The 25,339-nt window shown below is 45.4% G+C and overlaps 1 protein-coding gene across 1 annotated transcript in view; it reads right to left on the bottom strand.

Annotated features, from left to right (window-relative positions):
* Positions 1-25,339, bottom strand: part of SGPP2 (sphingosine-1-phosphate phosphatase 2) — a 105,466-nt gene that overhangs the window by 40,919 nt on the left and 39,208 nt on the right. Inside the window, exon 2 of the mRNA XM_032354952.1 lies at positions 19,500-19,658. Coding sequence (XP_032210843.1) covers positions 19,500-19,658 — 159 coding nt within the window. The remainder of the gene's footprint in view (positions 1-19,499; positions 19,659-25,339) is intronic.

Below are 25,339 nucleotides of genomic sequence, written 5' to 3'. Positions count from 1 at the left end.
TCAGGGAGAACAGTCAAATGGTCTCTTCTATTTTATTCTTTTACACAACGTTTATTTCCACTCTCAGGCTGACATCACTGGCTGAGCTATCAGCACGGGGCAAAGCCAATTTCATACTCTTATTCATGTATTTATTTGACACACAGAGAGAGATCACAAGTAGGCAGAGAGGCAGGCAGAGAGAGAGAGAGAGAAGCAGACTCCCTGCTGAGCAGAGAGCCCAATGCAGGGCTTGATCCCAGGACCCTGAGCTCATGACCTGAGCCAAAGGTAGAGGCTTAACCCACTGAGCCACCCAGGCGCCCCTCATACTCATGTTTGAACAACTATCATTATTTCAAATAAAAGAGAGGGTCTTGAGATTTGAGAACATTTGGAGCTAGAGGTTGCCTCGGTGGGTTTGACAGCCTGAATTCCTATACAACTCAGAAAAGTTGTTCAAACTTTTGTTTGAACAACTATCATTATTTCAAATGACTAGGACCCACACACTCAGGACTCTGCTGCTCCCCTCCCCCACTATCATAGCCCTGGGAACAGCAGCTTGCCATCCCACTTACGAAAGTATCTGGTCCTGGTCTAAGACTTAACCTTACTCCTGGGAAACATCTGAACCTTGGACAGCCTCTTCTAGAGAGGGGAGAGTACTTGAGCCCCCACCCAACATCCAGGTGGAGGTTTTCATGCCTCAGGCAAGAACCCACTCAGCCAGACACACTGGGTTAATTCCTCTCCAGGTGACATCTTTCTGCCAGCCAAATGGTTCAGACCGACTCTGAGCCAGCCGGACGTGGGAAGGTAACACTGTAAGTTTTCATGTCAGCCGCCGGTACCCTGATCCTTCAGGATCTCTGCCAAGAGACCTCTGGTTCTAGTGAGCTCTATGGAAGGGCTTGCTTGGTGTAAACATAACAATACCAACCCCAAAAACACAACTCCCACCCCCTAAAAACTGAGATGCCGCTGCATCTGACAAGGGGTGGTAGATGTGGAAATAGTCTTGAGCCTGTCATCTCTGAAAATCAAGTTTCCTTTTCATTTCGGCTGCAAGAATGTCTTTCTTCCAAAAAACTGTTTTGTTTTTGTTTTTGCTCTTGTTGTTTTGTTTTTCCCCCTCATGTCCTGTCTTCCCTGCTTCCTCTGCCTCTCCAGAGGGAGGCTTCATTACAAGGCTTCTCCAGGCAGAGAAGAATTGGCCCTCCTCCCCTGGAGCTAGACGACTCCCCAGAAGCACAGATCTATGAGCAGGAAGGGACAGACTCCCAGAGGGTCCCCCGCCTGACGCCTGCTCTCTGCAGGAGGCAAAGGAGGGAGTCTGGAGGAGGACGGGCATGAGCGACACAGGCTCCACTGATTTTCCAGTTGGCCAGTGAGTGATTAACTCTATTAGGGGGGGCTGGGGATCACACAGTCAGCAACCCCCAAATGGGACTGCAACCAGCGCTATAACCTCCCGGTGACCCTTTGTAATGGGAGAGGCTTGAGAGCTGGTGTCTGCTTTCTGGGCCAGCAGGCACATCCATGTTCTTCTGGCTGAACCCTTGTCCCTCACTTGCACCAGCCACGGGAAGGCCACAGTCCATGCAGTGGTGGGCAACACAAGCCTTTGTGCAAAGTTCCACAAAGCATCTTAGAGATTTGAATCACAGCCCAAGTTTGCTTCGAAGATGGAAAAGACCCCCTGGAAGGTGGCTTGGAGCTTTTAAAAAATCTTCCCATCTTCTAGCTTCTTCTTCGGGTCTTGCTTGCCAGGTCGTTCAGACTTCTTGAGAACCGCGGTTTCCAAATGAATTCCAAATGAATACAGACATTGTGGATATAGAAAGACCACTGCTGGGGCGCCTGGGTGGCTCAGTGGGTTAAAGCCTCTGCCTTTGGCTTGGGTCATGATCCCAGGGTCCTGGGATAGAGCCCCACATCGGGCTCTCTGCTGAGCGGGGAGCCTGCTTCCTCCTCTCTCTCTCTCTCTGCCTGCCTTTCTGCCTACTTGTGATCTCTGTCTGTCAAATAAATAAAATCTTTAAAAAAAAAAAAAAGAAAGAAAGACTGCTGCTAAATGTGAAACATTCCAGATTTGCCATAATTTGCACGTGAGCTTTAAGTAACTACGTGTCAAGTCAGCCCTGTGCCCCAATGCTACCATCTGGGAAAGACCTTCCCTGACCCCCTTCCCTAACACGGCTATCTCTCCCCACACCTTTTTATGTTTCTTCATAGAATTTTACCCTGCCTCGATTTAGACTATGTATTTTTACTTTCTTGGTCCCACCCTTACCCTGAGCAGATGCCCCGCCTTACTCGAGACACGGAGTCTGGAATAGTGCCTGGGTCAGCGGGGGATCCTTGCCCTTTCCACCTGTCTCAACCTGGAAATCTCTGCCCCAGCCTCCCACCTGGCTGGCTCCCCCTCATCCTTCAAGCCTTGGGTTAAATGAAACAGCACAAAGCGGGTTTTTTTGTTTTTTGTTTTTAGATTTTGTTTATTTGACAGAGATCACAGGTAGGCAGAAAGGCAGCCAGAGAGAGAGGAAGGGAAGCAGGCTCCCCGCTGAGCAGAGAGCCCAATGTGGGGCTCCATCCCAGAACCCTGGGATCATGACCTAAGCTGAAGGCGGAGGCTTTAACCCACTGAATCACCCAGGTTCCCCCAAAGGGCTCTTTCTTGATCTTTCAAGTAGGTCTCTGCTCTCCCCCTAGTTGTGGCCCAAATGATAATCAGACTATCTCGACTGTATCAATTTCCTTATTTCTATTTTGCCTCCATGGTAATCCCAGGAGGGCATCTGTCTTGTTTGCTGCTCCTTCCCCAGCACTTAGGCTAGTGTCGTCAGATGTTGGTTAAAGGAATAAATGAGTGACTAAGATTCGAGTTGTTGCCCAACAACGACAGGGTAAGAAAGTGACCCTCTTTTTAAAAAGCAAACGAAGTCTGGTTTCTGATTTGACTATTTATGAGGTCAGAAACAAATAGAATTATTAATCTCATACTGAAAACACCTTGATGGAACCTCGACCAAATGTGGGTCCTAACTTTCCAGCAGGGACACTGGAGAACCATTCCAGATGGTGTGGAGGAATTCCACTTGGAAAGCTCTCCAGGGCACTACCCCAGGATTTTGTAGATTTTGAGAGTACCTTAAGTACACTGAACTGTTCGATACTTCTTTGCAGGTCTGTCCCCAAGAGGGGACAACTCTTAAGTCATCTTTGTAGAAACAGCCTTTATTTATTTTACCCAATTATTTGAGTAGCTACTATGTGGTAGCTTTGAGGGACAATAAGGAGCCATCTAGGAGGGAATGCACATACAAGATCCAGGTGACTTTTCTAAAGACGAAGCCGGTGCTGAGTCTTGCAGCAAACAGGGGCTGGGGACATCATGAGAGACAGTGGCAGTTCTGGGAAGGAAGCATAAAGCAGAGCAGGGCATGCCTAAAATGCATACCCTGAGATGGGAGTGTGGGTCATCACCAGGATTTCTGCAATTCCAGAGAACGGATAGGAAGAAGGACTAAAGGTAGAGATTTAGGCAGGAATCTTGTAAAAGGCCTTACATGTAGTTTTAAGGTGTTTGGACATTAATGTGTTTTAAAGAGTGGTGTGTGGTCAGATTTGCATGAGAGGTCACACTACATGCTGTGGGTGTGGGGGGGGAGGGGGACATTTAAATCGCTGGAAGGAGATTCATTAGAAAGTTAATGCAATAGCGCTAAATAAAGATGATGCAGGCTTGCACTGAAGGCATATTTCCAGAAATGTGGGAAATATAAAATTACAAGGACACAGTATAGAACAAAAATCTTTACTAAATGAATAAGTGCATTGCTCATGGTTCTCTGGAGAATGGCTCTGCTCACTGCTTCAGGAAGCGGATCAATCTGAGACGTGAGGACCCAGTGGACATGAACAGTTTTAAGGCGGCTCGTGTTTATTTTATAGCTTTTCTGTTTCACAGCTCCCTGTGTGAAGGGAGATCATTCGGATGTTTTGATTTAAAGGTCCTACTCTTTGGATCTACCAAGAAGCTCATGAAAAAATAAAAGTCAACAAGTCGAGCGTATCGGTAAGTAATTTAGGATTGTAGCTTGTAGCCAGTGCTCTAGGACAGAACTGAGAATCTACATACAATGCTATATAACACCTTCTTTGATACTGTGTAACTTGTAGGCTCACCTACTGAGGTGAACAAAAAATTGTAGGATTGATTACTCCAGATCTGATCCTACATCTCATGAGATCAAGGTCCCTGAATTAACCAGCATGTTGAGTAGAACACACATTTGATAAAGCTGAATCAACAGTGCACATGACCTAATAGAATTAGTTTTTCCACATATTATTTGAAAGTGATACAGCACTCTTTAAAAATCCATGATCTCTGTGAACTATTTATTCACTTAGAAACAGTAATAAAACAAGTTAATAGACTGTCTGCACCCCATGGAGAAGGGGGTATTAGAGAGCAGGTTCTCAACGGTTCTCATGAATGCTGTGAAAGCCAGCCCTAAAATAAAGGGGGAAAACATACAGAAATAATGCAATGTTTGGTTGTGGAAGATGCTTTTGTAGTTACATTTGAATATACAGTTGGTCCCTGAAACAGCATAGGGGTTAGAGGCACATGGGGAAATGTGGAAAATCAGCGTGTAACTTAAAAACGCATTTTCTTTTTATTTTAAGTAAACTTGATACCACACGTAGGGCTCAAAGTCACAACCCCGAGGATCTCTAGAGTCCCGTTTTCTACTGACTGAGCCAGCCAGGCACCCCTCGAATGTCATTACTAATAGCTTGTTGTTGACTACGAGCCTTACAGATAATAAAAACAGCTAGATAACACATTTTTTTTTTTATGTTCTACGTGTTATGTATGGTATCCTTACAATAAGTGAGCTAGAGAAAATGTTATTAGGAAAATTGTAAGAAAAATGCATTCACCTTTATAGTGGTAGGCTGCAGTTACTGAAAAAATCTGAGTGTACTGGACCTGCAAAGCTTAAACCCATGCTGTTCAAGGGTCAACTGCCTCTCTTATAATCTAATCAATCCTAGCTAATGCTTGTGATTGGACACTATAAAAATAAAGTTAGGAACCTATTTCCTGTTCAAGCAGCAATCTTTAGATCTCTATCTGGTTTCCACCACTAGCCCAAGTGAGGCTAAATACCAGCCTGAACAAGAGGGCCCCGTTTCCTCATTTTGTTATTTGCATGTTGCCTTAGTTAGAGGAGAAATTCAAATGCCTTCCTGAAAGTTTTTCTGCAACACAAAACACTGTATGTGGCATAAGGGCAACAAACACAAACTAAAATTTGCCACAAAATAGTATTTGGAAGAAAACGGTAGTGCCGCCCCACACAGGTATTTATTCTAAATACCTTGGAATACCTTGGAATTCTCCAAGCTTCTTCATTGCCTCCATCAAACAAACAAAAAAGTCCTAAATGTGGATTCAGGTAAGGAGAGATTTATTGGAAAGGATTCTTGCAAGAAATGGAGGGGACTATGGCAATCAGGCAACCTCTCTGACTGGGAGATCTATGAGCATTCAAAGATTAGTCAGAGAAGGGCCTTCCTTTACTAGGAAGGAATGAAGACGTTCCCCGGGCATGGAGAGGTAGACAGGACAGTAGGTCAGAGCATATGGACCCTGAGCTCAATTTATTCTCAGGGGGGCCCTTCAGGAGGGGCTATGTGCTGTATGGGGCAAAGGTGGGTCAAAGTTCAGGGGTGTGGGCAGGGAGAGAAGTTCCAAGTTTGGTCAAGTCACTTATTGTCCAGACTGGTCAGGGGAGACAGGGTTCAAATCATTGACAAGGCAAAAAATGGGAGTTGAAGGGTTGAGTCTGGCCTTGTCACAGGTCGATAAGGGGGAAATGTGAGTGTTGTTGAAGTCACCTGGGGAAGGGTGGGTCCTTGTAGTGAGTCATTTCCTGGAACACAAAAGAGGGGAGGATTGTCTTCCGTGTTTCAGGTAAAATTCAACAGATATGCTCTTGGCTTAAAAAGAAAAGAAAGGGAAGAAGATATTGAGAACTTTACCTAAATGGGTTTTGCTTTGTAGGAGAAAGTGTAGGTTTAAAAGGATTTTGGTGAAAGTACTTTGAGATCAGCTCTGAGGTTGCAAACCCATTTAAGGCTCTCAAACCATCACCTTAGATTAAGAACAAGCTGAAGAAAACTGCCAGGAACTTTCAGAGAAGCTGACTTGCAAAGTGAAACCAGGACTTGAGTCACTGGGTGAAAAGGTACAAGGTTTCCTTCAGAAGAAACCAAAAGATCCAGTCTTGACCGAAGGTTTAGAGGTCTTGAAATCCTGCTCTTTTTATCCCATATATGTGGTAGTGACTCATTATATGATTGTTTTTCTTTGAACTTTCCTAAGAGATGCCTTCGCCCATCCATGAACATTCTCTCTACCACCCACAGGCTAACCCACTGGGCCCATTCCAAAGACTCTTCATTTCCTCCAAAACACCCTTTATTTTAGGCTGGACACAGTATGAGGACATGGGAAGGTGGCCGGATTGGGCAGGATTATCAATATCACATCCTTCATTTCATCATATGTAAATGTAGGTATTAAGTATCTTATCAAAATGATGTTAGATTGAGATAAAAATATGTTTGGGGTGGGGGGAAAGGAACATATTTGGAAGTGTTATGCCATCTGTGGGCTTGTAGGCTTCTTTTTTTTTTTAAATATTATTTTTAGAAACAATGACTGACTCACGGAACTTCTATTCCATGTGTGGAACCTAGCAACATGCTTCCAACATCATATTGTAGATAAAGAAATGCAACAGTTCCTATTTCTACAGCATTTGCTTGTGTCCTGTGGTTTCACACAGCAGGCATAAGATCAAATTACACTCCGGCACCATCTCATCATCTTAAGAGACAAGCACATTTTAATCTGCTTTTACTCACCCAGGGGTCCACCTGGACGTAGCTGAGGACCAAAGCACTGGTAGCAATGACTAATGCATTAAGTTTATGGTCACAAGATCCCCAAACAAAAAACTACAGGTAGACACTCAAGCCTGATGTCTCTCCAAGAACCCAAGAGGCAGATGTTTTAGGAGTCGCCTTCATGCTTGTCTTCCCACTTGTCTCAATGTCTGGTGTGTAAATGCACATACTCCCAGCGTTTCAGGTTGCAAAGGGTGAAAAATGGCCAGGGGACCACAACAGAGAATTTATCCAGGGGTTTTGCTTTGGGTGCCTGTCCATTCACCTTGGCTTTTGTAGGGTAATCGCAATCACAGAAGCTGCTGTTCCATTTTTCAAGATTACTTTCTGAACCAGGATCCATCTCATGAATGGTGTTTAAGGTTTTAATCTTAAAGATGACCCCCTAAGAAGGCTCTAGGTAGTTTTATTTTATATTGTTTCATAGGTTTTCTTTAAACTATATTCCTCATGAATGTATACAATTACCCAAGATCAATGTTCATAAGAGAGCTAGGTAACCGATTAGCACACCTTCAACACTCTTGTAGGTAAGGGAGAGGTTTTTTAGCATAGATGAGCACCTGGTTTTCTGAAACCCAGGTTCTTGACAGTTTCAATTATTTAATCCATTCAATGTTAATCATACCCTTTTAATTGCCCCCCCCCCCCCCCCCCGCCCCGGGGCGGGGGAATAGTCAAACATTCTTTGTAGATTAAGCAAAATTTTTTTAAGCATAAAATTCAGTCTTACACATTTGAAAAGCTTTCTACAGTACAAATTTAAGTTTCTGAATTTCTGAATCCAGGCCCCAATAAGCAAAAGCCTCAAAGGAACATTTAGCGATTTGGGAATGCTTACTTACCCAAGTGAACAGAACAAGTTTCTGGTTTTTTTGTTTTGTTTTGTTTTTGTTTTTAATGAATTCCAATGAAACAGTCACCTTGTGAGTTTTGTTGGCTACAGAAAAATGGAGACTTTCAATCCACCCCTCTCCATCCCCTACCCCCCGCCCCGGCCCCGGGTCCCCTCTTTCTAGCTAAATGTTTTTTCCAATTATGTAGTCAAACACTGGAAATTGCTCAACCTTGATCTGTTTCACGGCCCCTGCTTTACGAAGCCCTCTTGGGGTGTGGTCAGGCGGGGATGGGCAGACTTCCCACGGGCAGCCCCTCTCCCACCCGGGTGGATTGTAGCGTTACTATTACATGCAGATTCATTTTCTCCTTTGCCTGCACCTTCTATTATGGCCTCATAAAAGAAATCAGCTTTTATTTCTTTCACTGAGCCTTTATTGGTATAGCCCTGTTAGTTTAAAAGGAAGCCTGCTTACGGCTGCTCACAGCTTGTTAATTTCCAAGTTAAGAGTTTCTGGAAAAACCTTCAGAACGTCATTTCCCATCCTCTAGAGTCAAACTGCTCTGTGTTTGAAAAACATTTTCAAGTTGAACAAAACATTTTTTCCCCTCTGATTTCAGTGCCTATGAATGCCAGAAGAAATTTAATTTTGAAAGAACAAAAACCAACATCTTTTTCTAGTTAAATCTGCGCATATGCCATACAATGAATTCATACGTGCCACAGTGCGCACGCGCACACGGAAGCTCAGAGCTAGATTTGCGCGCTTGATGTCTGCCATTGCCATTGTGCCCAAACCAGGAGGAGTCTTGAACCTTCAGTGAGTCCCTCTGTCCCTCCTCGGCCCGAAGGCCAAATGGTTCGCAGGGACTCAGACTTGGAGTGGCTCCACTAAGGACCCTTTTCATAGGGAACCACTATAGCTCTTCATGGGCAACCCCAGAAAAACCAGTAGGAGCTAACCCAGTCAAGGTGTAGGGGGTGTCTCTCCAGGGAAATATTATGGGGCCAGATGCATTGTCAAAGTCAGATCTTAGGATTAAAGACTGTTTTCTGGAAAGACCATCTGCATCAATATTTTTTATAATTGCAAAACTCTCAAAATAAGAGGAGCCCTGTGGTTATTTTGTTCAAGTCCATATTTCATAGATGGTCAGGCCCAGAAAGGTCATTTGAGGAGCTACTAGTAAACTTTGGACTACCATAGGTTGCATACCTCGAACAGGCGGCAAGCTAGGAGCCCCTCTCAGGTTGCCAAAACCCACGCTGTGTTAAATAGGGAGCAATTTTCACTTGGATTAGAATCCAAGTCTCCTACCTCTTAGGGCAAACAAACCATCCTCTCATTCAATTATTCCTTTTAAGCTGAAAGATTCCTGAGTCATCCCGACCCGGTTCCCTCTTTTTCTTCTGTATTCATGCGTGAATGTTGAGCCCTTTTTAATGTTCTAAGCAGTACGCAAACCCTATGCTGTGGTCAAATATTGTGTGGCTGGGGCGGCAAAGAGATGGAAGGGGTGAACTGGCCCCCAATCAATAAAGGAGGTAGAATTTAGGAAACTTTTTCTTATTTTCTACCTTTTTGTATTAACGGAGTTTGCTACTTATAAAATGAAAAAAATAAAACCGAGCATGTTAAATACATAAAAAAGTGGAGGTACACTGAATGTATTTAAGGGAAAAGGCTAGTGCTGATGGCAGTGGCTCGTGGCCAGGATTCTGGGATCAGAGAGTCATGGGTTCAAACCCAGTCTCTGCCCTCACTGCTTCTTTGCCTTTAGGAGGAGAATAACAGCAGTGCCTCTAGTGTGCTCAGTAATGTCTGTAAGTCCACTGTCTGCACCTAGCAGAGTTGGTACTTGACAAATGATGGCTGTCACCACGCTGAGCCATCATGCTCTTGAAAGCTGGCATAGAGGCTGTGCTCCTGGGAGGAGCACGTCGCTTACGCTTCTGAATTTTCGGCCGTCATGTATTCATAAGCACTCATACTGTGGCTCCTTGAAAAGTATATATTCTCTCCACCTCACAGGGGACAAGATAAGAGAAAATGGGCTGCACCCAGAGGAAAGACCCTTGAAGACAGTGCTGGAGTGGGGCTCCGATGCCAGCAGATGGACCAGAGTCAGAGCTGGGGCCTCTGGAGTCCATCGGGCCAGCAAGCCTCAGTCTCCCAGATTAACCTTCAGATGACCGAGGTCCGACTCCCACCAAGCAGGCCTAGTGCCTCCTGGCTGCTGTGTGTGCCTGCAGAAGCCACCAGAGCAAAAGGGCCTGACTGGGGCTGGTGGCAGCTGGGCCGCCCACTGGGGAGAGCCTCCCACGCTGTCTGCCCTGGGGAGAAGAGGCTACAACTGCCTCCTCTGGGAAGCTCTGGTGCTGCGCCGGTGAAAGGGCCGGGAGGAGGAGAGAGGACAGCCAGCAGGTTAGTAAGACTGGGTTTGTCTAGCAGGTCTCAGTCTTCCAGAAAATTCCAGAGGCCTAACTAAAGCATGACCTTCCAGCTATAAACAGGTAGAGCACTTAATTACCGAAGGCCTCTCCTTCCCCTTCCCAGCAAAGGTGAAATTTCCCGACCCTCAAAAGCTCTGGGAGAGCTGCTGAGGAAAGTAAGACTCCTCATCCTTGCACTGAGGGGCCCATAGGCGTGGAATGCACCGCTGATGAAGGTGCCCGGAGACCACAAGCCTGGGAAACACAAGGCACGCAGGGCATGGTGGTGACAAGAAAAAGGCTAGCCTTCCCCAGGAGGTTGTCTCCTCAGGCAAGGATAGCCCCCAGAGGGTCAAATCACCATCTCCTCGTGGGTAAAGGGCCACTCTTGTATTCGCTCCTCCTTTTCCACTGGACCGCTCTGCACGCTAGGGCAAGGACGTGGAGAGTGGGCCCAGGTATGACCAGCCCACGGGGTCGGCAGGCAACGGACTTCAGGCTTCCAGCCCTGAAACAAAGCTACCAAAGCCCTTCTCCACCCTCCTGGGCTCCAGGCCTTCTGGAAAAGTGGAGCAGATCTGAGGCACGTGGTCTGACCAGCGGGTTACTCACAGGGACCCCTGCACAGAGAAGTGAGGGGTGAATGGGAAATCTGTGACAGGGCTGTCGTACCCCACAGGGCACTTGTAAAGGAGACATTCTAACCTCACAGGCCCAGAGTGTTTCCCGAAGAATTGCATTTGGTGGGTGGGTGGTGAATGAGCCAAGTGCAGCCACAGTTCAAGCAAGAGGAGAAGGACCTGGAGTCTGGAGCTAGAACCAGGGATGAGCCCTCCCTGTGTTACTCACTGGTTCTGTCCCTTGGGTTAAGTCACTTAACCCGTTGGATTTCGGTATTCTCATCTGCAAAGTGGGGTTCATAGATATAAAAGTTCTGGCGTGGAGAGGAGGGTCTATAAGCAGACCCTAAGCAGACCCATTTCAAGAATACAGCTTTGTAAATGGAATTGATTGGTAGGAAAAAAAAAAATGAGTTTTGTTAAGATTTAATTTGAAAATTTTATCTGAAAGACTGCCCCCCACCACCCATGGCCTGTGGATTAGGTGACAGGGAGGGAATCTGGGACAAAAGTCCCATCCAGGAGGGTACTTTGTAAAGCCCTGCAGGGACTGTCCCACAGGCAGATGGGCACAGCAGCCCCCGACCCCCTTCCCTGGGCCACTCCAGTGAATTCGGAGAGTCCCAAATGCCTTTTGCTCCTCCCTGCCTGTCTGTTTCTCAGTTTCTGCTCTGGACAGGACTTGGCGAATACGATTTGTTTGTTTGTTTGTTTGTTTGTTTTGGTTTGTTTGTTTGTTTGTTTTTTATAAAAGACTTGAAATGCTTCCAGGAAACCAAAGGGAGCCGATAAGGACTAACCGCACACAAAACTCTATGAAATATTTAGTGTTTCGCATTATTTTAGGAGCTCCATAAAGCTTGCCATTTGCAACAATGTGGATGGAACTAGAAGGTGTTATGCTAAGCGAAATAAGTCAATCAGAGAAAGACAATTATATCATCTCACTGATATGAGGAATTTGAGAAACAAGACAGAGGATCATAGGGGAAGGGAGGGAAAAATGAAACAGGATGAGACTAGAAAGGGAGACAAACCATAAGAGACTCTTAATCTCAGGAAACTGAGGGTTGTTGGGGGGTTGCGGGGGAGGGATGGGGTGGCTGGGTGATGGACACTGGGAACGGTATGTGCTATGGTAAGTGCCATGAATTGTGTAAGACTAATGAATCACAGACCTGTGCCCCTGAAACAAATCATACATTATATGTTAATTTAAAAGAAAAAAAAAAAGCAGCAGCTCCATAAAGGCATCCTATCTCCAGGCCCCTGGGGTTTCTAACAAACAACTTCATACCTAACTAAGCTCTAAAGCCATCACATACCCACAAGATAAATTAAGTGGCACATTTAGAAGGGGATACTTGGAAAGGGGGGCCACTATCTGGAAGGATTACAATTCTGCTCAATCAAAACAGAACCAAACTGAATCCAGTACTGCAGTCTTAAGGGGCAGGGAGCAGGGACAGTACTGGAGGGCGGGGTGGCAGGAGGAGTAGGGAAGAATGTGGGCACATTTTCCAGGCATCATATGGGGGGGTCATTTCTCCAGTAATGAGAATGACCCACGATCCAAAGAGAGACCCAAACTATCTGTTCACCAGTTTTAAGCTTTTCTTTTTTTTGAACCCAGACTAAAACCAAACTATTTCCTTACTGCGTTTCAAAACCAAACCAATAGAGTTTGCAAAAGAAACCCCCTAGAGCCATTTACTTAATATTTAACTAAAACTAAATTAAGAGATGCTACTTCAGAGAAACTGGGCAGCATCTCTGCCGCCTAATTCTGCTTCATTCAATGCAAGTTAGCGTGGGTTACAATCTGGCCAGTGTTGAATACTTTTCAAGACTCATTAATCTCAGGCAAGAACCAATTTTACGAGCAGGGCAATCTTTTGAAGTGAACGGTGGTAGTGGTTTAAACAGAGGATTAGGAGTTAATCACATTTAAAGTCATCTCTGGGCACTAAAAGTGACCCTGGACGAGGGGAATGAATTACAGGGACTAGGCGGCCGTTCCCCTCTTCTTCCTTACTCCCCTGTGGGACAGCCAGATGGCAGCCTGCCCACGTCCAGAGACAGGGTTCCATTCTGCCCACTGCGACAGGTTATCACAAAGTTTGCCTCTTAACGAACTGATGGGTCAGCTTTATAAAATATTACTCTAGACTCCATGGCCATTAGACACTGTCTAGATCACGGGCACAGTGTAAGTGTAAATTTCAGGTCTTTGAACCACAGATATCAGCCAGCTAGTGTTCAGTAATCAGCATGTGAGCCACGTGAAATGCATCATTTCAAACTTCAGCTCTCCAGTGTGAATATGACTGAAAAGACTAGGAACAGAAGGGCCTGGCAAAAAGAAATCTGTTCAGATTCCTTTTATATTTGCCAAGCAATTAAGCATTTTCCTTTAAAGTGTTCCTTCGATCCTGTTGAACACAAACAGCGGGCAGCCCAACAATTATTCGGCAATGGATTGGATATGGATGTCAACTGCACTAACACTGACGGGATTCACCGCAAAGAGACAAAATTAGTAAAGCCACATTAGCATTCGGTCTGCAAAAGAGAGGACATGGGTTTGGTTTTTGTTTATTTAAATGTGATCTGGCCCAGCACTGGCTCTTTTGCTTCTTACTCCACACCATAGCTGAAGCTCTTCTAAGGGTCACACAGCAGACATACAAAGAGGACTCAGGACCGTGTTGTGTTGCAGGCCTCTGAGCATCGTCTAGCTGAGTCCTTCCATTTGAGAGCTAGGGGCGCTGCTGGCGGGAATCCTCACCCGCCTTGCGCAGGTTTCACTGCAAGGATTATGGTTCAAGTCTTGATATTCTGACCTGGCCCGTGGCTCTGTGCCTCAATTAACTGTCTATCCCCACCCCAAAAGAGCTGTTTGGACCAAGTTTGGACTGGCACGAGATGGCTGGAATCATGAGACTTACTGAGCTGGGTCCGTTGGTCTTGAAAATCTAAAGGAAAGGCCCATTGGGAGGTGACCAGCTGGCAACAGGAGGTGAAGCAGCAAGTACATGGGGTCCCAGCTTCATTGAGCAGAGGACCACACTGTCCACAGGAGTCTGGCCCTGTGACATTCTGGCTCTCAGATTCCCTGGAATCTTACACTAAGTCCCCCTTTTCCCGAGCAACTTTGAGTGGGTCTCTCTTTCTGGGAACCAAACAACACTGCCTATAAACATCAGCCTGGTGTTCCTTTCATGGTATTACAGGACCAGATCCTTCTGACCAGACCTCAGAGCTGAGGATGGAAGTGGAAGGAGCCCCCCCCCCCCGTCCTACCCCCCACATGCGGGCCTGGCTTCCAATCAGGGATGTCAGCAGAAGCCATGGATTCTTAGAAGAGAGATGAACTCTGCCTGAAAACATTCAGAAGCAGCCATCAGAAAAACTGTCAGAATAGTTTAGATAGGGTAATAATTTCTTAAAATAGTCATACTTAAGTAAGAATGGTGGGGAACAGATCTTTTGATGTTAGGAAAAAATCTGCAAATTTTCTCATGTGCAAACGTGCTTTGTTTACAAATGAGAAGAATGTTTACAAGTAGAAAAAAAGGCAAGGAAAAACTCGAGACAAATTTTAACTTTACTGGAGTTCAGGCATCAGGAACCAGGTTTTCTAAGGGCCGGTCACTGGAGTAAGCTATTTATGGCCAGAGAAACTATGAGTCAGAAAGATTAGGTGCCTGAAATTAGGAATCCCAAATTCAAATGCCTGAAAGGGGCCAGTGTGGTCACAAAGGGTAATACAACAGGGAGTGGTGAGGTCTGTGCCCAAACTGGATACCCAGTAGAAAAGCACTGAAATTCAATTTTTGTAAAAGATTTATTTATTTTAGAGGGTGGTGGAGGGGCAGAGGGAGAGAGACAGAGAATCCTCAAACAAACTCCCTGCTAAGCATGGAGCCCAGACATGGGCCTCAATCCCAGGACCCTGAGATCATGACCTGAGCCAAAATCAAGTCAGACACTTAACCAAAGGAACCGGTGTTGTTCAGGTTTAAAGGGCTTTAAGTCACTATTAATGACACCATAAATTTAAATACCATTTCTCAAAGTCTCAAACTTCTAAAAATCTTATTTGTAAAGATACATGGTCTCTGATCCATGGAAAAAAATCAATAGCTCAGTATCATTTTTATAACTGATGAAAAATCCATTTAAAAACTAAAGCCTCTCTTTAAAAACACACATACACACACACACACACTCAAAAGGCAGAATAACAATTCACAGAGGAGTTCATATAAATGGTTAATAAAAATCTGAAAAATGCTTTCATCTTCACTAAAACTATATGAAATGAAAATTAACTGAGATAACATTTTTTTTCCACTGGTGAAATTAGCAGTGATTTAAAAATAAGAATGCACAAAGTTTATGAGGAAATGTCAAAAGGGGTACTCACACACGATGGGGAGGCTTGATACCAAACTATTTCTAGGAAAATAATTTAGCAACAGAGCTCAATGATTCTATGAACTCTGTGTGTCAGAAGAAGTTTTGCTCCCTTAGGAATAAACCAAATGTTTCCTAGTGGATGTAACTGAATCTCATTTTGGTTTGGTTAGGACAAAGTCAAAGACAAATTTGCGGCTCAACTTTGAATCAGTAAGCTACATTTCACTTCAGACTAGGCCTTTATCTCCTAATTTATCCATATTTCCCCTAATTTTGCTTTCCCATTTTACTTCCATCTCATTTTGAATGCCAAGAGATATCTTAAAAGAGCAGTATAGAAATAAGTAACATAAGAGCAGACAAAAAGGAGCTTCCCAAGGATGAACTGTGGTATTGATATTTGCACTGCTATTTTACTAAATGGAGAATAACTTGACTTAGCAGAAAGTGAGATTTTGCCTCACGTTACAAAGCCGACCACCATGCAGATTCAATGAAATGGTCTCTCATCTTTTTGAGAAACAGCAATACTGTTTTAAAGCCTTTATTTTTTGGTAGGGGTGCCACCACACCAAAGTGGAAGACAAGAGATGGGGCAGTAACTCTGGATAGTGACTCTTCCTAAAGCACGGTCTGCCATGTCTTTTCATGAGAATCTAGGTCAATAACCATTCACAGTCATCTCTGCTCCATGAAATCCAATGGTGGAATCCAAAGCCAGGTTAAATACCCTGGTAAGTGACAGAAGAGGGAAATGATGACTTGACAGATGTCTTTTAGCTAACTAAAAGGCTCGCTTGTCTAAATTTTCTGGGATGAAATACTTTGACTTGTCAAGAAAGTTACATAAAAGATACTTAAATAAAATACAGAGTTCATAAATGTCAGATGGGCAAACCTGAAACACAATCATAGCAAATATGCAATAGAAGGTAACTTTGGGGGGCACCTGGTTAGCTTAGCTGGTAGAACAAACAACTCTTGATCTTGGGGTTGTAAGTTCGAGCCCCAGGTTCTATGTGGAGATAACTTAAAAATAAATCTTAAAAAAAAAAAAAAAAAGAGGGTAACTTTGGGCAAGTGATTTTAATGCTTAAAGCCTTGGTTTTAACACCTCTTAAAAAAATTAAAAAAAAAAAAAAAAAAAAAAAAAAGAGGAGAAGCTCTTCATGTCATTTAGCTCTGTTCTAAGAACTGACAGCAGCAGCTGCCTCCAGCCCACGAGGCCCTGGATGCCAGGATCAAGTCCACTCAAGCCAATGTGATCACGGGTGAGTTATTCAGTCTTTCTAGATACCAGTTTCTGATCTGTAAAATGGGCTGGCAAGCACCACCTCTCAGGATCACAGGCAGGGTTCAAGGAGGTAAAAATACAGAAGGCGTCGTCTCACGGAAGGCGTAAGTTGTAGAACGACGCTGATGCACTCAATGTAGGCTATGGCTCAGTATTATTTGAAGCATTACTCTCCTGATCTATAAAATGATGAAAATGATACTCACCCATTGTTATGAAATCAAATAAGATAAACAACACAGATGCCAGTAAAAGCAATAGAAGATGTACTGTGTGTGGGGGTGGGGGTGGGGGGATAGTCAGGATTGCGACGAGGAAGTGCTTACTAGAACCATAAATTCTGCTAAGCTACCTCAGATGGTATGAGTCACCCCCGTGATAACAAGTAATTTTTTAATGCAATAACACCTGTTGGGATTCCATCCAAGGAAAACCGTGGAACGGACAGAAAATCTCACAAGAGGTTTAGCGCTCCTAAACACAGTTGCCTTTCCAAGCCTCTTGGACGAGAGAAGATGTTTAATGCTAGGAGCCTTCGCACTCTGCCCCGTGTCATTGGCGTGGCTGCATCCTCACTCCCTAAAGACCCATGTCCCTTCTGCCAGAGAGGCTGCCTCAGAGGAAGCTGCTTCCCCGGGGAGGGCCTCACTGTGCATCCTGCCATCCCTCCCAACCTCCCCCACTCCCACCAAACCCACCAGGGACTCCCCTTCCCTTCCTGCCTTCCTCCCAGAGCCAAACCAAGCATCTTTGATTATCTCTGCCACAGGCACACAGCTCCCTCCTCCCCACCTCCCAACGTACCTTTCCATCTAAGTCTCTTGGGCCGTGCTCTCTCTCTCCCCCTCGCCCCTCCTGTCTCCCCCCTCCTATCGCTCCCCCTCCACCTCTGCTTGTCCCTGTCCCTCACTGTTCTTGTCTATCTCCTAAAATGGCCTCCACTGTCTGCACACGGACCTACTAGGAATTCACTGCTTCGAGGATCCGACTGACCACACAGGACGTGGAACCTCGAGCCCGGTGGCCTGTGGACCTGAGCGCACAACCCATTTTTTTAAAAGCAAGGAACAGGTCACCAAAGCACAAGACAATCTACTACTCAAAGGTTGCTCTTTTCCTTTCTCAGGAAAGATCTGATCTACTCACTCTCTGACAAAAGACTGGTAATTCCACCTCACACAGGAAATCCTTCGGGCACTTTGAAAGGAAGACGTGACAACCAAACGACAATCAGAGAGTCCCCTGACTACCATCCGGTGTAAAGTTTCTCTCAGCTGCTCAGGAAAAACGGACCACTCTCAGTGGGGGAGACAGCAGGCCTCCAGCCGATGGCATACGTGAACAATTATAAAAGGGTTTAACATCATCTGCCTCCCTCAACCACCATAGAAGTTGGAAAACTGATATATATTCATATGCACACACATATAGAAAGTAAATGAATGGGAGGAAACTCAAGCACCCAGCCCCTTTGCTGCATTTCAGAAATGCTCCCTGCCCTGCCCCCATGCGCGCTCCTTGCCTTCCCAGTGGAGCCCGGACGGCCCTGCTCTGCAGGTCTCAGAGGGACAGCAGAAAGAGACATGCATGACGGATGACACCACCTTTCGCCTTTTGCAAGAAGCCTATGTTTTTGCAGAGTCTCAGGTCATACTCTCACTCATACAGGAGCTAGATTTCAGAAGAGGACTGCTTGGGAGACAGGGATGAGGAAAGGAACCAGTGGCTTGTCGGTTTAGAGAGAAAAGGAGAAAAAAAAAGTCGGGAAGAATTTGGGGCCAAATAATCATAACCATAAGCCCTGGAGACCTTAGTGGTTAAAGCTCTAGGCTAGAGGCTTCAAACCAGTCCTCGTACATGTGGTCTTCAAGGATTCTTTGTTCAGCTGATGCATAATGTTTTAAAGATGTATGCCTGCATTTAAAAAATGGGAGGCTTCCCACGAAAAACAAATCTAACAGCTCCAGCCCAGTTGCTTCAGGGCGGTCACAGGTGGAACTGAGCGGTGGCTGCTCCCCAGTGCCCCTAGTGGCCGCACCGTGACTCTCACTGACACCCCCCACTCCCTCTACTACCCCTAACCATCCCCACCACCCTCCCCACCCAGGACTTCACCCTTTGATTTCCCTTCCCCTGTCCTAAAGGACATGTGACGTTATGGTTTCTGACTGAGGGCCCTAGAACTTGGTCTACAAACGAGAAAAATAAAGCCCAGAGTGGTGGAGTCATTTCTTTAAGATCACACAGCTTTTCAGAGCAGAGCTGTGCAAGAACCCAGATCCCTTCCCACAGCCAAGTGTTCCTGAACCCCCGTTTTCAGCACAGAATCTTGAGTTGTGGAAACAGCCATGCTGGCAGTCTCGCTCTGATGCGCCCCTGCCCAGGGAAGCCGTCTGACCTCTGAACTGGCTGACCATTAAAACTCCTTCACCTTCACAGACGAGTCGCTAAGCATTACCACGTTCAAGCAGCGACGGGTAGCGTCCTCCCACATGGCAGGCCCCTAGTTCTAAGCTTCTAAGACCACTTGGAATGATCAGTCAACAGCTTCTAGTTTCGGTTTTGGGTCAGATTGTACTAAAACTGGCCTCTTGGGGGGATGCATTTTTATGCCCCTACATGGGTTCTCAGAAACGTCCTTTCTTCTCTGCACCTCACATCTTTGCTCTTCTGGGTTTGTTCCTGCAAACAGAGGTGTGCGCCAGTGTACACGCATCACAGGTTTGTCTAGTTTTTGCAAACAAAACAAGTTATGTCCACAGCTTTTAAATATTTCCAAAGTAAACCATATAAAAATTTAACTCTAAGTGATTTAAAAGAAGAAGAAGAACAACAACAACACATATGCAAAGTACTTGAATTTCAAAGCAGGTGGTTGTTGTAGGCGTCGTTGTGGTTAGTAGGTAATAAGCATACTTACAACCCATATGATGATCAGTCTTCTGGATAAATAAGGATCAATGTTCCAGTGAGTGAACGGAAGAAATGTGATGTAGAAGACTTCTTGGCCCAGAGCAGCAGAAAATCGGAACAGGTAATAGTAGAAATAATTCTTCACAATGTACTTCTGTACATAAGCCTAAAAGACAAAAGTTAGAAGACTCTGAGTTCCTCCCCAACATGTCACTGTAGGGCAAGCTTTTTAAAACTTCTGTGTAAAACTCATGCGCTCTCAACTGCCAGGGTGTTTCCATGATGTAATTACAGTAGCCCTGCTATCCGTGTTCTCAACCCTGATACAGAAGAGGTTAGTTCTTCATAAAATTAAGTAGCATCATGACAGGCTATCAGCAGAAGGCACGCCAAGCCTCAATCTTGTCTCCTTTGTATATGCAGAAGGCAAATGCTGTGAAGACACTTTCTAGGTTTAGGATTATAGTAGGTAGAATAACATAGCCAAATATTTCCCCATCCTAAGGGATCTGTGAACTTGCTGCCTTACATGGCCAAAAGGACTTGGCAGGTGTAATTAACAATGTTGAGACAGAGAGATAACATTCTCTTTGGGCTCAGTGTGACCACAAGGATCCTCGCAAAATGGGAGAGGGAGGCAGGAAGGTCAAGGAGAGGGTGATCTGAAAATGGGGAGAGGTCCATCGGGCAAGGGAGGCAGGGCACCCCTGAAAGCTGGAAAAAAGAAAGGGAAGATTCTCCCCTTGAGGCTCCGAAAGCTATGAAGTCTCAGTGATGCCTTGGTTTTGTCTGAATATGAACCATTTTGGACCTTGGACCTCCACAGCTGAAAAAGATACATCTGTGTTGTTCTGAGCCACTGAGCGAGTGGTGGCCTGACAGAACTGCAGCAGTCACAGAGAACGAACACGGGACTTTAGAAACATCACTCACCAGTGAATATTTTTAGTTTACCTTTTTTTTTTTTTTTTTTTTTTTTAATTTGAGAGAGAGACCCAGTGGAGGGAGAGGGAGAAGCAGACTCCCCAGGGAGCAGGGAACCAGACTTGGGGCTTGATCCCAGGACTTGAGCCGATGGCAGATGCTTAAGTGACTGAGCCACTGGGGCGCCCCTTGTGTTTACTTTTTAAATGGGATTAGTACAGTCAACCCAGTGGAGGGATGGTATAAGAAACACATCAAGGGGGCGCCTGGGTGGCTCAGTGGGTTAAGGCTTCTGCTTTCGGCTCAGGTCATGATCTCAGGGTCCTGGGATCGAGCCCCACATCGGGCTCTCTGCTCAGCACGGAGCCTGCTTTCCCCCCCTCTCTCTGCCTGTCTCTCTGCCTACTTGTGATCTCTCTCTGTCAAATAAATAAAAATCTTTAAAAAAAAAAAAAAAGAAACACATTAAGAACATTCAGGGTCTGCTAAAATGCAAACCTATTTTCAACCATTCCTTCCCTCCCTCTTATCCTGGCAGCAGGCAGGGGGAAAAAAAAAGACTTAAGGGGGTTAAAATAGGAATATGCAATCTATTTTAAACTGTGACAAATGTCCTTAAATTACGGTAGATTAGTAATGAGTTAACAAACAAAAACATTTTCACCCTGTTAAATCAATCTAAAAAATAGAGTTTTCATGCTGCTTTTTATGGTAGTCATAAACTTTATAAAAATAAAATCAAAGCAAAATGTCAAGGATGAAAATAGGGAGAAGATGCAGACCTATGGCAGGGGCAATGGTGTAAAGGGACTTTGGTAGGTCTGCATTTTGGCTCTGCTTTGTTTTACACCAAGTCTGAGGTGCTCAAATCCTGGGGGAATTCAGAGAGTAAGATGCATATGCATTTATTCTGCAAACACTCATTCTGTGCCTATTGCAACTGAGAACCCGTGCGTGCCAAGGATATTCAGATGAGCCAGGCACAGTGCCTGGCTTCCAGGCGCTCTTGTTGGGGGGGTGGTGCCAGAGAGTACTGTTTGGGGGAATGAAGTTTTAAAGGACCAATATGGTGTTTGAGGCTTTGAAAAAAAGCCAAGATTACTTTTATATTTAAGGAATAAAAAAAAATGACCTTGGAAATTGCACGAATTTTAACTGTACTTGACACTGTTGGCTGCCTGCCAAGTATGCATTCCTCTCTTCTAAAAGGTTCCCAATTTTATTCCAACATCTCCACCTCCCTCCCACCCCCTGAGTCCTGTGACTCAGGGGGAAGTTGACACTGCTCTTAGCTCCAGTCATGAGAAGTTCAAGGCTTTGGCCTCAAGCCAAGAAGTGCATGGCACAACCCAGAAGAAAGTCACTGGTCAGGGGCAAGCACATGCTTTTAGCTAAACACTGCATGTCTCTTCAGGGACAAAATTTACTTCTAAGTAAATCCAAGTTAGGATGGCGACAGATCCATCCTAAATAGGGAAGACAATAATGCCCACAATGAATGAAATAAGGAAGCGTACAGAGTTTCATCTCTCTGCCAAGATATTAGGGCTGGATTTGCAGAACAAGAACCAATAAAATAAAATTGTGACAAATAAATGACAAGCTCCTTTCCCTCTCTGATAGGAGGACCTAATCCAGCGGCTTCTGTTTTATAAGTGTACATCCTACAGGCCCGTCCTTGAGATAAAACCTGTAAAAACCCCTTTGTACATAAAGATTTGTTATTTTAATCCACCAACTACCAGTATACCCAGGAATCTGTCCTGCCTTGAAGCTTTACAGGGAGGAATTTCCCAGACTCTGAAAAGGGTCCAACTCCTCCCTTGTGTCGTTTCATGATACCTAAAGGTTATAGGACGTTATCAACACTCAGCAACGACCATTTCCCTACCCCAGAGATCTCTACCTGAGACCAAGTTCAGTACCTTAATCCTGGTAAATAACTGGAAGACTGCCAGGGACGACAGCAAATCACTTTCGTGTGACATACCACTAATTAACATCTTTCGACTTGCTGTTTACAATCTCTGAGGAATTCTCTTCTTTGGAGGAGAGTTAGATATTCTTTAAATCTTCTTAGGAACAGAAGAAGCAAAAGTGAAACTAAAAATATCAGCGCATATATAGGACACCCGAAGGAGTTTTTAGATAACATCTCTGAATATGTAATTAAGTAGTAGCAGGAGAGCCAATATCGGTCTCCAAATTCTTGGGAATTAGATGAACCTAAATAAAAGAGTTCTTGTCTTTTCCGAACCAGAATCTACATTTCCCTTGTAGGAAATCTCAGTGTAGGACTTCAGTATATCTTTGGACATAACAAGAATGCCAGTGCCTGTGTTGGTCTCAGTGGGAACAATTAGAGGGAGCGGAAACAGGGAATGGTAGATAAAGCCAATGGCAGAGAGGAGCAGAGTTGAAGCTGGGAGAAGGGAAACCAGGTCCCAGGACTCTCCTCGATTTCTGGAGAACCAGCCACACGCCAGGGCTGACACGCCAGACTGTGGGCAGCGTCTCTGGACCACGAACCCAGGAGGCAGGAATTAGCAGCTAGTTTTTACACAAAAGGTCATAAAGGCATTGGATATTTAGGTGGGTGGAGACCTATGAGTAGAAATCGACTATTTCTCAGTAAGCTGCTCATCTGTCACAAAGCCAAATGAAGAAGTTTCTAGTCAACAGGGAGGATAAGACAGAAAGGCCCACATATCCATTACTACTAGTGGCAAACGTCCTGGACATTCCTATTTGCATGTTTTGTTTATTGCTTTAGTTTTCGGGAACTTAGAAAACAAAAAGTGTTTCCACAGGTGAAAACAATTTTTCCTTTCAGGGCACAATTTTCTCTAACGCAGGCTCCCAAGATGGGGCTGTTGGGAACGGCCTTTGGGGGGAGAACAGCTGTTGTGTTTTGCTGCCACGTGTTCTCAGCAAGGCTGCTTTCAAGGCATAAATAAATCAGAAGGAAGGGGAACCACACGGGGTGACTGCAGGCTCTTAGGGAAAGGGCACACATTACAGGATTTCTGGACTTGGCTCTCCCCGCGCCCCACCCGCCCTCCACCCCTGAACACCTTGAACGGTGTTTGGTTTTCCAAATACACTCTGAAGAGTCCTACACAAAAAGGAAATCCGGCCAGGTCAGCACCGCTGGATGCAGTGAGGGCTGACCCAGACAGCAGAGGAGCGACTGACCGTGGAGTGGGCCTGGCAGCTGGCCCAGCCTTTGAGCTTTCAGAGGAGTACAAGGAATTGCTTTTAGCCGAAACAATATGTGACCCTGGGGAGGTGAATTCGCCCTTCTGCACCTCAGCAGCCTCAGCAACAGAGGATGGAGTCTGGTTAGCTCTGTTGCCTTTTTTTTTTTTTTTAAAGATTTTATTTATTTGAGAGAGAGACAGTGAGAGAGAGCATGAGCGAGGAGAAGGTCAGAGGGAGAAGCAGACTTCCCATGGAGCTCGGAGCCTGATGGGGGACTCGATCCTGGGACTCCAGGATCATGACCTGAGCCGAAGGCAGTCGTCCAACCAACTGAGCCACCCAGGCGCCCCGCTCCGTTGCTTTTTAATATACGAAAAGCAATTACAGGTGGGGAAAGGCCCCTTAAATAAAATGTCATCCCAGAGCCTATTCTATAAAATAAGACTGAAAGACTGGACTAACTGAAAGTGAGGGGGAAGTATAAGGGACCCCTAATTTCAGGCCAGGCCACCTTGTACCCCCAAGTCTTTCTCTGGAGTGTCTCCTTGAATACAGGTCGGAGATCAGCTTGAAAACCATTGACCTTCATCTCTGTCAGACCTCTCTTACCTTTCTGTAAGGAACCCGGGGCCAGAAGGACACAGGCTATGGGTCTGCCGACCTTGAGGTCTTTATTTAAAGGATTTCATAAACTCAGGATCAATGTCCTTGTGAGGTCATTTTACTTATCTTTTTTTTTTTTTTTCTCCAGATCAGAGCTGTAACTGTGTTTTTGAAAGGTCAAGTTTGAGAGAGTCCTCTACTTCAACAGAGCCCGAAGGGATTCATGTCTAGGGGCATGCCGTCTGCGGCTCTAAGCAGGGCACTTTATTTTACTTTTTATTATTTATGTGACAGAGAGAGAGAGAGAACACAAGCAGAGGAGGCAGCAGAGGAAGAAAGAGGCTCTTTTCTGAGCAGGGAGCCCACACGGGGCTCGATCCCAGGACTCGGGGTTCATGACCTGAACCTAAGGCAGACGCGTAAGGACTGAGCCCCCCAGGCACCCCAAGCAGGACACTTCAAATGGAAAGTAGCAGGAAGCTCATCTTCTAGGGCCGAGGGGGCTCACATCTATATGGGGTACGGCCTGGTCTTACTTAAAAAGAAGTTAAAGGTCCAAAGCTCTTTTATAAAAACACATTGAACAGCAGCATTCCCTTCACGGAGGCTTTGCTTTAGGGAAGTTTTACACCCTGACGAGAAAGCAGCCACTGAACACAGAAGCCGGGCAGAGGGAAGGCCACAGGCCCCCGGGATCAGGACCACAGACTCTGGAGCAAAGGACTCACATGCACGACTGCATGTCTCACACCAATGCCATCATCTCCCAGGGCCTCAGTTTCCCCTTCTGTAAATGGGAATAATAGGAGCACTTACCCCTTAGGGACACTGGCAGGATTCAATCAGTGTTGCTGATAACGCCCGCCAAGCCCTCGGCACAAAGAAGTGACTGAGCGGCCCGCCATGACCGGGACGGTAGCAGGAGAGATTTCCCAGAAAACACTTCGCCGTTCTAACGGGCATGCGCCTCACCTGGATCGGGGCCGCGCGACCTCCCGAGATCCCACGTGATCCCGGGGCTGCCATGTTGTGCAGCTGCGAACTTTGAGTAGAAAGGCCAGCCCACTGAGGAGTTTTTAAAGACAAAAGTCAAGCTCTCAGGTTGGCAGGTGTAAGAGA

This window comes from Mustela erminea, chromosome 8, assembly GCF_009829155.1.
Source record: "Mustela erminea isolate mMusErm1 chromosome 8, mMusErm1.Pri, whole genome shotgun sequence".
Lineage (NCBI taxonomy): Eukaryota > Metazoa > Chordata > Mammalia > Carnivora > Mustelidae > Mustela > Mustela erminea.
Note: the sequence above shows the minus strand (reverse complement) of the source record. Positions and strands in the feature narration are given on the sequence as shown.